General features: G+C 45.4%; 1 protein-coding gene across 3 annotated transcripts in view; it reads left to right on the top strand.

Annotated features, from left to right (window-relative positions):
• The first annotated feature begins 2,771 nt into the window (after window positions 1-2,771).
• The window catches only part of LOC149318986 (conserved oligomeric Golgi complex subunit 3-like), a 92,067-nt gene continuing 82,796 nt past the window's right edge, over window positions 2,772-12,042 (top strand). For 2 of the 3 annotated variants that reach the window (XM_089510871.1, XM_089510870.1), the window contains exons 1-2: window positions 2,772-2,976; window positions 5,674-5,820. In XM_089510871.1, the coding sequence (XP_089366997.1) occupies window positions 2,833-2,976; window positions 5,674-5,820 (291 nt within the window). In that variant the 5' untranslated portion in view covers window positions 2,772-2,832. Of the gene's footprint in view, window positions 2,977-5,673; window positions 5,821-12,042 lie in introns of those variants that run through there. The other variant, XM_089510872.1, reaches the window with a different exon arrangement.

The following is a 12,042-nucleotide window of genomic DNA, read 5'->3' as shown; positions in this document are numbered from 1 at the left end:
TCAGGAAAACAGTGATAAAGTTTTTAAAATATTTAAAATTACAGTTGACCCTTGACATTCACAGGGGTTAGGGGCACATGAAAGTCAAAATTCATGTGTAAAGTGGGGAGCGATAGCAGAAACATAATGATATGCAACGATACAGTCGGAATATAAAATATAAAACCCATATACAGTGCATGCTCCCCTCATCTCCCTTCTGAAGCGTCAAACAGCTCTAGCAAGCTCTCTCAGGCACTAGAAGGGTGGGGGAGCATGCATTTGTGGCTCCCTCCTTCCCTTTGGAGCTACAGAGAGCTCTCTGAACCCTTGGAATGGGAGGAAGGGGTGTGTGCTCACTTTCCCCAAACTCTTTCCCAAAGCAGACAGCTGTTTGGGGAAAGAGGCAGCTCTCCATCCTGGAAAAGAGCAGGATTGGTGCACACACCCATCCCAGCCTTTCTCTCTTGGGCTTTTTCCCTCCCCAGGGGAAATGCCTGGGAGGGAGGGAGGATGAGTGTGCAGGCAGTGGCCTTGACCTCGTGAATAATCGAAACAGTGAGTGTCAAAGCAGCAAACACTGAGGGGTGACTGTATTATATCTTCCTTCCATCACCACCAACTCGCTAATTAACCAGGGAGGCCACTTGGCTTCAATTGATGGGAGGGGACACTCAGAGACAATTGTGTCCACCACCTTAATCCTTTTTTCATTCCAGAAATCAGCCAGGGCTTTGACAGGCTCACCAAAAGCAAGGGACAACCACAGGAACATCTTTGAAAAGAGAACTGGCACCTGGTATGCATAGGGATCTTGTAACACCTGTAGTTTGTTCCACCTATTTCAGGGGTAGGGGGACGAGATAGGTCGTGTGCGATAATCTCCCTGGATGATACAAATCATCTGGTTAGGGACAGGGCTTGGTTTAGGGTTAGGTCTAGGGTAAGGGTTAGGGCTTGGGCTAGGGTTCAGGTTCTGGTTAGGAACAGGGCTTGGTTTAGGATTAGGGTTAGGTTTAGGGTTAAGGTTAGGCTTAGGGCTTGGGCTAGTGTTAGGTGTAGGTTTAGGGTTATGGTTAGGTCTAGGGTTAGTGCTAGAGTTAGGGTTAGTGGTAGGGCTAGGATTACAGCTAGCATTTTGTTTATGGGTTAGGTGTAGGGCTAGAGTTAAGATTAGTTATGTCTAGGGTTAGGGTTAGGGCTTTGGCTGGGGTTAGGGCTATGGTTAGGCGTTGAGTTCAGTTTATGGCTTGGGTTCAGTTTAGGGCTTGGGTTTGGGTCTGAGGAGATATCTATAGATTTTGAAGGGACAGTGGGGGGAACAGCCGGCACAGGGCTGTTTCTCTGGATCCTGGCCCATTCCAGACCAAATAGCTGTCTCTGAAGAGACAGGTAGGGGTCTTGAAGGGCCAGTGAGGGGAATTAAGGTTAGAGCTAGGGTTAGGGTCTAAGGAGCCATCTTTGGAACTTGAAGGTATGGCGGGGTGAATAGCTGGCATAGGGCTGTTTATTTGCATTCCGGGCCGTTCCAGACCCACAGCTGTGTCTGAGAAGACAGGTATGGGTCTCGAAGGACTGGTGGGGGGCTAAGATGCCATCACGAGGCTGTTCCAGACCCATAGCTTAGGATTTGGGTTACAGTTAGGGCTAGGGGTTCAGGTTAGGGTTAGGACTAGAGTGAGGGTTAGGTTTAGGGTAGGATAAGGGTTAGCGTCAGGGTTAGGGTTGAGGACAGGGCTAGGGTAGGGTTAGGATTAGGGTTTAGGGATAGGGTCAGGGTAGGGTTAGAGTTTGGGTAAGGGCTAGGGCTAGAGCTAAGGTTAGGGACAGGATTATGGTTAGGGTCAGGGTTAGCGCTAGGGTTAGGGCTAGGGCTTGGTTAGGGTCTGGGTCTGAGGAGATATCTATTGATTTTGAAGGGACAATGGGGGGAAAGGCAGCACAGGGCTCTTTCTGGGCATCCCAGGCCATTCCAGAACCACAGCTGTCTCTGTGAAGACAGGTCTGGGTCTTGAAAGGGTAAGGGTTAGGGGTGGGCTTGTGATAAGAGTGGATAGAGAGAGAAAGCTCTGAAATATAGTCCTGTTGTTTTACAACCCTAATTAATAAGAAGCAAGTCTACGTTTGGAAAAACATCAACATCAAAAAACAAATGTAAAAAGCCGAAGAAGCGTCTCTTGATACTCAAACAGGTTATTTATTGAGATAAGAAAACAGCCATCCTCAAAGACAATAAGTCCATGAGCAGGAAGTGCCAGCAGCCACAGCTCAGGAAACGTCCCAGCAGTAGAAGGATTCTGTTAAGTCTTGAGCCAGCTTGAGCGTTGGACTAGGGCTGCATCTGCTCTGAAGAAATAATCCGGTTTGACACCACTTTTGCTGCCATGGCTCAATGGTATGGAATTCTGGGTAATGTTGCTTGTTGAGCCACTGCTCAGGGGCCTCAACAAACCACACTACCCAGAATCCCACAACATTGAGCCGTGGAAGCTAAAGTGGTGTCAAGCCGGGTTATTTCTTCAGTGCGGATGCAGCCTCTGTAGGCTGACCATACTTCCTTGAGACAAAAGCGGGACATTGGGTGTCAGCTTGCAGCGGCCGGCCTCCGTTAGCCGTCTCCCTCCCGGGAACTCGCCAAGGCCCACCCTGCTTGGCTTCCCAAGCCTCCCCACGGTCAGGCTCGCTACTTCCGGTAGGGGAGAACGGAAGTGGCGTCACCGTCGGGGGCGTGGCCTCTCCAGCCTCAACGTTCTGTTTCCAAGACCCGCCACTTCCGGTGGGAGGGAACGGAAGTGTCGTCACTGCTGGGGCCAGGCTTGGGTAGAGGAGGATTACCTTCTGCGCGGCGGAGGGATGGCGGCGCTGTCCGGCGAAGCGGGGGAGCGCCTGGCGCTGTGGGAGCATCCCGCTCTGCCCCTGGCTCCCCTCAGCGAGCGGCAGCGGGACTCGGTGGCGGAGCTGCGCGAAGCCCTGCCCTGCCTGCCCGCCCCTCCGGAGGTAGCCAGCCGCCCTCTCTGTCGCCCCCCTTTTCCAGGACACGCCATGCATTTCAGCCTCCTCCTTCTCCATCATGCAAGTGCATCTCCGTTTGGAGCAGGACTGGCTGCACCCACACTGCAGAGATAACCCGGTTTGACACCGCTTTAGCTGCCACGGCTACATACTATGGAATTCTGGGAATTGTAGTTTGCTGTGGCTCCAGCGCTTTCAGAATTCTTTAAGATGGAGCCATAATAGATCACCACAGGACGCTCTTATGGGGGGAAAGGGGGGGAGAAGAAAGTCAGTCATGGAATAGTTTATTTCATCACGATTCAGGAAAAACAGAGACCCAAATGGTTTGTTTTTTCCTAATTTCTAGCTGTGCTATGGAATTCTGGGAAGTGTAGTTTGTTGCAGCTCCAAACCTTTCAGAATTCCATGACATGGAGCTATTATAGGAGATTACTGCACTTCCTTCTGATAGTGCTTCTCTTCCACTTTAACTGCTCTGTCTGCCTCTTGTTGCATTCTGGGGTTTGTAGTTCATTTAGGCCTAAGAGCTCTGGCTGAGAAGTCTAAGTGCCCCTCCTAAACTGCAGATCCCAGGATGCCACAAGTGGGAAGGGAGGAATACTACCAGAAGCAGTGATGAATGTCTGTTGCCACCTCCTGCTCCTCCTTCCCAATCCCTGACCAACTGATCCTTTCCTGACTGGCTGCACTCGGGAGCTTTCACGCTCCCTGCCCCAGTAGCAGATGCCCCTCCCTCGTTTCTCCATTTCCTGTTGGCCCCCAGAGAGCATAGATTGGAAGAGACCGCAAGGGCCATCCAGTCCAACCCCCTTCTGCCATGCAGGGACTCACAATCAAAGCACCCCCTTCGACAGATGGCCATCCAGCCCCTGTTTAGAAACCTCCAAAGAAGGAGATGGCACCACACTCCAAGGCAGCATATATTCCACTGTGGAACAGCTCTTACTGTCAGGGAGTTCCTCCTAATGTTGAGATGGTTGAGTGAATAATGGGCCGGTACAGACTGGCCCTTTGCCATGTCCTCATCACGTGCCAGGGTTGCCTCAGGGCGCTCTGCCCACACGCCCCTCAACCCTAGCACACGACAAGGGTGTCACAACGGTGGCACCCTGTACACATGGGCACCACCATTGTTACGCAATCACCACACGGTATCTGCAGGGTGCCATGCGGTGCTTGTGTAACCAGTGTGCCATTGGTGCACTTGTTCTGCCGCAACCACGACATAAAAAAGCCGTGTGGTTTGGCGGCTGCGGCTTCCCTGTGGAGGAAAAAAAGCCGCTGCTGCTCTGGACCATTTTACAGGTATGTACCAGGCCAATGTATTCTGGATAAAGCAACGGATTCATTACTGCAACTTGCATCCATTGTTCTGGGTCCTGTTCTCTGGAGCTGCAGAAAACAAGCTTGCTCCCTCCTCAATATGACATCCCTTCAAATATTTAAACAGGGCTATCATATCACCTCTTAACAATACAGCCCGTCATTGTGGCACCTGTGGCTACACCAGCCGCTTAAATCATTTATGCATCTTTCCTGACTCCTTTGTATTTCTTTTTTATATGCCTTTATTAATTATTATATGTGTATAATTACAGCGCTTTAGAAATAAAGTTTAATAATAATAATAATAATAATATAAGACAAATAAAGAATTACATACTCCTTTGTATTTCAACTGGCTCATTAGAGCCAAATTATCCAAGGTGTTGAGATGTAACATAACTTAGATTTGTGAATTTAATCTTGTTGTGTAACAAACAGTTAAAGAAGCTATTTGGTGAAGACATGAAATATGTCTTCCATTTTAGGAAAGATTAATATAACCATATATACTTCCCTGAGTTTTGAGATCCTTGGGGGAAGGCTTTATCTTGGTCCCATTCACAAGTGTGCTTGATAAGGGCATGTGAGAGGTCCTTTTTGGCTAATCCTTTTTGCCTGTGTACTCCCTCCCATAGAGAGTGAGGCTGACCTGTTGACTGATCTTTTTTATTTTGACAAGCTTGGTTATTGCAGACAGGTCGTGTACACAAATCCATCCAGTTTCTTTAAATTAGTGCTGTTTTTAGTAGATTTTATTTAATACTTTTAAAACTTTAATGTTATTATTGGTTTCGGCTATAGTTTGAGACTATATTATGAATTGCTTTGGATCCCATATTGAGAGTGAGGTGGGATATTAATGTATGTTGGAATAAAAAAAAGAACTAATTGTCTGTTTGATATTGGTAGTGTATAAGTGTTATAATGAAGGCAGTTTGGGAATAATTATTCATACATTTTTACTGTCCATGCCTTTCAAAAATAATAGCTGAGTGTCTAGTACCATTTGTTCATCTGTTAGGCAAGCATTCTAAACATTATCTTCTCACCTGTCTGCAAATGAGTTTAAACATCAGTGCACTCTGTGTTGCTCTGGAACAGTAAGTTAAATGGGAAAACTTGTAACTAAGCACAACAGATTTTCTTAAGTAATGTAGCTCTAACTGTTTTGTATTTAAAGATCATTTTTTGGTATTCTTTTTTGTTATGTAGTAAACAATTGTGACTCAGAAGAGGTTTTAAGTAAGTGATAACTTGGGTCATTTCTATGAATGTGGGTAAATAGATGAGGAACTGGTTTCTTGAATTTTAACTCAGTTTAACCATAATTAAATTCTTGATTTCTTTGAACAGCTTCCCATTGAAGATTTAATCAGCCTTGGGCAGCCATCATTAACTGTAACACTAACAGCCACAGTACCAGAATCCACAGAGGATATCATCTTCAAAGGGTTCTCTGCTTTGGGCTTGGAAAAGGAAATAATTGAAACTGCACAACAGGTAATACCTACATGTGTCCTTGTACGCAGATCCATACCCTATAAAGGCTATAACAAAATAGGCTATTAATGAGCAGAAAACTTCTTTCTCTCTCTGATGAGAGAAAAGTATCTATTGACCAGCAGAGAAGAACATCTTTGGCAGGCTAGTATGTTCACTAAATGCCAGTTCATTGTACTAAATCCTCAAATCATCCCTACCTGAGTGTGGTCCAGTATTTTCTCTGCCATTGGCTTGGCTGGAGAAATGCAGATAGGAGGCAGTGGGATAAAAAAAAGCCATCCAACCCCTAGTGGCTGCCATGAATTAGTTCCAGGCCTAGAAGGTAATCCAGAAAGTTATTTTCTCCTTCCATTCTTAAGTACAGTTGGTATTAGACAACTGCAAAAAAAAAAAACAACAAACAAAAAATATCTCAGATATGTATAATTTAGATGTCTAGTGCATTTTTAGAATAAAAAATTATGAACAGAGTATTGTACTAATTATAAATTCCTCTACTTTCTCAAAGTCTCCAGAGTCCAATCCTACACAAAGTGGGCTACTAAGTGCCGCCTGTCTGCTCATATACAAGATTACTTCGGTACAGAAATTCAAGCTTAATTTGTATAAACACAAAAACTTTATTCAGAAATCAAAAATGTTCACTTTTTGTCAGGACTGACACTTGAACATATACAAAGGTACTCAAATGCTCCCAAAGGGCAGTTAAAAACAGCTTTAAACTCACCCCCTCTCTAATATTCTCATTCTCAAGTCTAGTTTGATGAACACTCTTCCTGTTGCCAGGAACAGATCTTTCCTGAGGGGAATGGGAAATCTGAGGAAAGGCATTCAAGTCTCTAAAGTCAATGACAAATTGTAACCTCTTTCTTTTCACAGAAAAACACTGTAGTTGCTGTTAGTGAGACTGTCAAATTTTTGTCAGTGAAATCCGTAAGGGATACAATTTCCTTGGGGGTCATTCAGTACAATTGGGATTTAGGAAGTTTGACTCCACAGTTCAAGTTCATTTGCACAGTCAGGGTGTGTGTGTGTGTAGAGGTGCAAAAAGGTCAGCATTTTCAGGATGAATGTTCAAGTCCCCCTTTTCTTATGTTCTCCCATTGTCTCCAACACCTTGTTAGCTTCCCCACGCTTAGCTAACACTCCCTTTTTAGGAAGGTGACAAGATTTAGGAAACTTATTTTCCTCCTTTTCCACTGCACCCAAGGATTGAGAATTTCAGCCAGTTCAGTTTTAGCAGTCAGAGGTGGGAGCCAGCACAAATTGAATGGTTTCCCAGAGGTTTCCCACACCTAGGAAAACCATTGAGTGCTTAACACTCCCTTCCCTCATGTCATTGCCATGCATTTGGACAAAATTGATCCGGCTATCCAAAATGTTAGGGTGAGGCACCAACCCTAACAGTGAGGTCACCACTGGGTTGACGAGGCATTGCCTACTCCCCGAATACAAAACAGCCTCCAAGTCTATTATGATTTCTCAGTTTGACTGGAAAGAAGGTTGGGGGTGGTCCACAACTCACTATGAGTGTAGTGTATCTACTATCCCCAGTTCACTTTTTGGTGCTATCTAATGCAGGCTCTCATCATTTCCTGCCCACTCTGGATCGCTTCCCAAACTCTCCATGGGTGTCTCTGAATCCTTTGGTTGATGTGCTGTTGCCAACACTGCTGTTGGTGTCTTCACATCGCTGCTACATTTCTTAGCAGCTCCTCCTGATGCCAATGCTTTCTTTCTCTGCATATCCTTCTCCAGATATGACCCTTCTTACCACATTGCAGGTACAGCCCTAGTTATAGGTACTGCTCTTGTGCCCTCTCAGTTGCTTTCTACACATTTTGGCAGGTTGTTTTTGGGTGGCCTCACTTAACTACAGGTTTCACTGTCAAGCCTTCACTGTCAAGCCTTGACCATCTCTCCTTCAAGATGACTCATTCCATTAGGGTGCCAGGGTTGTCTTTTGAGAGTATCCACTCCAAGATGTCCAGGTGTATCCTGTTTTGGGAATACTGGATCTTGGTGTTCTTGGACAAGTTAGGAAGTATTTACTGCCAGTCACCAGAACTCTTCATCATATTTGCTTACTGACTGTGCACCCTGCCACAGGGTCATCAAGCATGTATATGCCTTCTGCAAGAATGGGTCCTTGAATTGGGCCCGCAAACTCATCATAAACACTTGCAAGTTGTTCAAGTCATTCAATGCCAGTGGCACCAGATAAGTAACCTGCTCTGACTTTTAAATATCATTCCAGTATAGTAGAGCTCATTTGGTCAGAGTCAGAGATGCAGAAACAGTGCTTACAGAAAGCCACATCAACTACCAGAAAGTCAGGAATGTTGTAAAGAGAATGGGTGAAAAACATGAGCTAAGAACAAGGCTAGGTTCAGAGCCACGAATTACATTATTATCTCTTCCCTTTCATGCAGGCAAGGTTAGGCTTGTTCCTCATCTGAGACCATCGGGTTGAGGCACATGACAAACAAGGCCATACTGCACTTGAAGTGGCATATTGGCCATTTCCCCAGCAGACAAGGTCCTCCCATTTGCTCCTAAGTAAGCAGGAAAAAACACAAAACCCACACGTACCCCCCTGTGGGAGGGGCTATCCTCCCTTAGGAAGCCTATGCTCCTAGTAGGACGCTTTTTCAAGTCAGCTGAATGTCTTTGTCTTGTGAAAATTTGCTATGCGTTTTACCTGGAGCTTCAGTGAGTCACATCTGTGAGTCACTAGGGGGTGGAGCTAGCAGACTAGCTCTATATCACTCCTCCCAGTGCTGTGCACCCAGGACGAACTACAGCAGAGGCAGAGTTGATTGAGCTCACTGCCAGAAATTGGCGAAACATCAGAGGCTTTAGGGTTGGATTATTTTAGGAGGAAGCCCACAGTCCTGTTGCAGTAATTTCTTAAGACTTTTCAGTATGGACACTGACGAAACCCCTGCAGTCACCTGCAACACTTGTGCGATGTTTGCCTTCTTGCCTACAAATGTGGAGAACTTCACATGCAACAATTGCAAGTTGGTAGCACTCTTGGAGGAGAAAGTACAGCAACTGGAATCCAGAGTAGCTACACTTCAGCATATTAGGAAGCAAGAGGATTTCCTGGACAGAACAGAACTAACGATCTTGGACGAGTACCACACAGAGGAAGTTGCTGGGGCGGAGGAGGTCACTTCACATACATAGGAGGCAGACAGCTGGAGGAATGTCACACAGAGAAGTAGGCTAAGAAGGGATTGTTCTGGAAGCTTCCAGCTGGAGAATAAATTTGAAGCGCTTTCCCTTACCAAGGAGGACGAAGAAGAGCAGCATGGACAGACTTCAGGGACAGAGCAGGGGAGCCTGGGAGTGCCAGCAGAGGGAACAGTCGTTGCTAAGCCTTGGAGGAGGCGTGTGGTCATAGTGGGGGACTCCTTGCTGAGGGGTACAGAAGCAGTGATTTGTAGGCCTGACAAGATGTCTCGAGAGGTGTGTTGTCTCCCTGGAGCAAAGATCTGTGATGTGACAGAGAGGCTGACAAGACTGGTCAAGCCTACTGATCAATACCCCTTTCTTTTGGTCCATGTGGGAACCAATGATACTGCAAGACACATCAGAAGGAATTACGAGGCGCTTGGTAGGAAGCTGAAAGAAATGGATGCACAAGTTGTCATCTTGTCTCTTCTGCCAGTTGAAGGGCACGGTCCACGAAGGGAGAGGAAAATAGCGGATGTGAACAAGAAGGTGCCGCCGAGAAGGATTTGGATTCTTCGATCATGTGCTGCAGTTCCATGAGGAGGGATTTCTTGCAACGGATGGGTTGCATCTCACACCAGTTGGAAGAAATGTTTTTGCCAACAGTCTCAAGAATTTGATCAGGAGGGTTTTAAACTGAGTTTCGTGGGGGATGGAGACAATATTAAGGAGCTGTCTCAAGAAACCAGGATGGATGACTAAGGAACATTCAACTGAGCTAGGTTTTAAACGGAACATGTATAATAAATGGAAAAAGAGGGAAATCACGAAAAAGGAATTCAAAGAAACAGCAAGCATGTGTAGTCAGAAAAGCTAAAGCGCAGAATGAATTCAGGCTTGCTAGAGAGGTTAAAAACAATAAAAAGGACTTTTTTGGATATATCCACAGCAAAAGGAAGAAGAAGGAAATGGTAGGGCCACTGCGTGGAAAAGATGGCAAAATGCTAGCAGGGGACAGAGAAAAGGCAGAATTACTCAACACCTTCTTTGCCCCAATGTTCTCAGAAAAGGCAAAGGGTGCTCAACCTGAGGATAATGGAGCAGAGGACAGAATAGAGGTATTTCAGCACAGAATAAGTAAAGGGATAGTACAGGAATATCTGGTTAATCTAAATGAATTTAAATCTCCAGGACCAGATGAACTACATCCAAGGGTACTAAAAGAACTGGCAAATGTAATATCGGAGCCATTGACAATAATCTTTGAAAATTCCTGGAGAACAGAAGTGCCAGCAGACTGGAAGAGGGCACATTTTGTCCCCATCTTCAAAAAGGGAAAAAAAGAGGATCCCAACAATTATCATCCAGTCAGTCTGACATCAATACCAGGAAAGATTCTAGAGCAGATCATTAAACAGAGAGTCTGTGAACATCTAGATGGCAATTCCATAATCACAAAAAGTCAACATGGGTTTCAGAGAAACAAGTCATGCCAGACAAATCTGATCTCTTTCTTTGATAAAATTAGCAGCTTGGTAGATGAAGGGAATGCTGTGGATATAGTATATCTTGATTTCACTAAGGCCTTTGACAAGGTTTCTCTTGACATTCTTGCAAACAAGCTTGTAAAATGTGGGCTAGACAAGGTAACTGTTACATGGATTTGTAACTGGTTGACCGGCCGAACTCAAAGGGAGCTCAACAATGACTCCTTTTCATCCTGGAGAGAAGTGACCAATGGGGTCCCACAGGGCTCTGTCCTGGGGCCAGTGTTGTTCAACATCTTTATGTTGGATGACAAAATTGGCGGCATACTCATCAAATTAGCAGATGACACCAAATTAGGAGGACTAGCTAATACTCCAGAGGACAGGATCAAAATTCAAAATGACCTGAATAGACTAGAAAGCTGGGCCAAAACTAACAAAATGAAATTCAACATAGAGAAATGTAAGGTACTGCACTTAGGGTGGAAAAATGAAATGAACAGATATAGGATGGGTGACACCTGGCTGAAGGAGACTACCTGTGAAAGGGATCTAGGAGTTGAAGTAGACCACAAGTTGAACATGAGTCAACAGTGTGATGCAGCAGCAAAAAAGCCAATGCGATTTTAGGCTGCATCAATAAAAGTATAGTGTCTAGATGAAGAGAAGTAGTAGTGCTTTGACCTGCTTTGGTCAGGCCCCACCTGGAATATTGTGTCCAGTTCTGGGCTCCACAATTCAAAAAGGACATTGAGAAACTGGAGTGTTTCCAAAGGAGGGTGACTAAAATGGTGAAGGGTCTTGAAACCATGCCCTATGAGGAACGACTTATGGAGCTAGGGATGTTTAGCCTGGAGAAGGTTAAGAGGTGATATGATAGTCCTGTTTAAATATTTGAAGGGATGTCATATTGAGGAGGGAGCAAGCTTTTTTTCTGCTGCTCCAGAGAGCAGGACCCGGAACAATGGATGCAAGCTACAGGAAAATAGATTCCACCTCAACATTAGGAAGAATTTCCTGACAGTAAGGGCTGTTCAACAGTGGAACACACTCCCTTGGAATGTGGTGCAATCTCCTTCTTTGGAGGCCATTAAGCAGAGGCTAGATGGCCATCTGTCAGGTATGCTTTGATTTGGATTTCCTGCATGGCAGGGGGTTGGACTGGATGGCCCTTGTGGTCTCTTCCAACTTTACGATTCTATGATTCCTTGGCCTCCTCCCATCTCTCATGTTTTACCAGTTCCCTAGGGTGGGAACTGGGCTCTCCTGAGTTGCGGGGCCATAATTGGATAATGATGCCAGGATGACAGTGGAGGGGTCACTTCTTCCTGTGTAACCTGTGCTGACGCCAGGCTGTTTGCATCCTTAGTTGGCCAACAACTTGTTTCCATCTCCATATAGGTGGAAAAAGCATCTCTAGGACATAACAAGAATCCTTTAATTTACCTTTAGTCTCTGGTTTGTGGGAAGTGTTTTCGTCCTTAGTTTGATATCTTGATTCAGTTTTTAAGAGACATTTCTGTAGGATGGGGTGGCCAAAGTGTGGTCGGCA

The sequence above is a fragment of the Sceloporus occidentalis genome, unplaced genomic scaffold (genome assembly GCF_023333645.1).
Source record: "Sceloporus occidentalis isolate IW3139 unplaced genomic scaffold, rSceOcc1.0.p SCAF_2, whole genome shotgun sequence".
Classification (NCBI taxonomy): domain Eukaryota; kingdom Metazoa; phylum Chordata; class Lepidosauria; order Squamata; family Phrynosomatidae; genus Sceloporus; species Sceloporus occidentalis.
The sequence above is the reverse complement of the archived record's forward strand: the minus strand, read 5'-3'. Positions and strand labels throughout refer to the sequence as shown.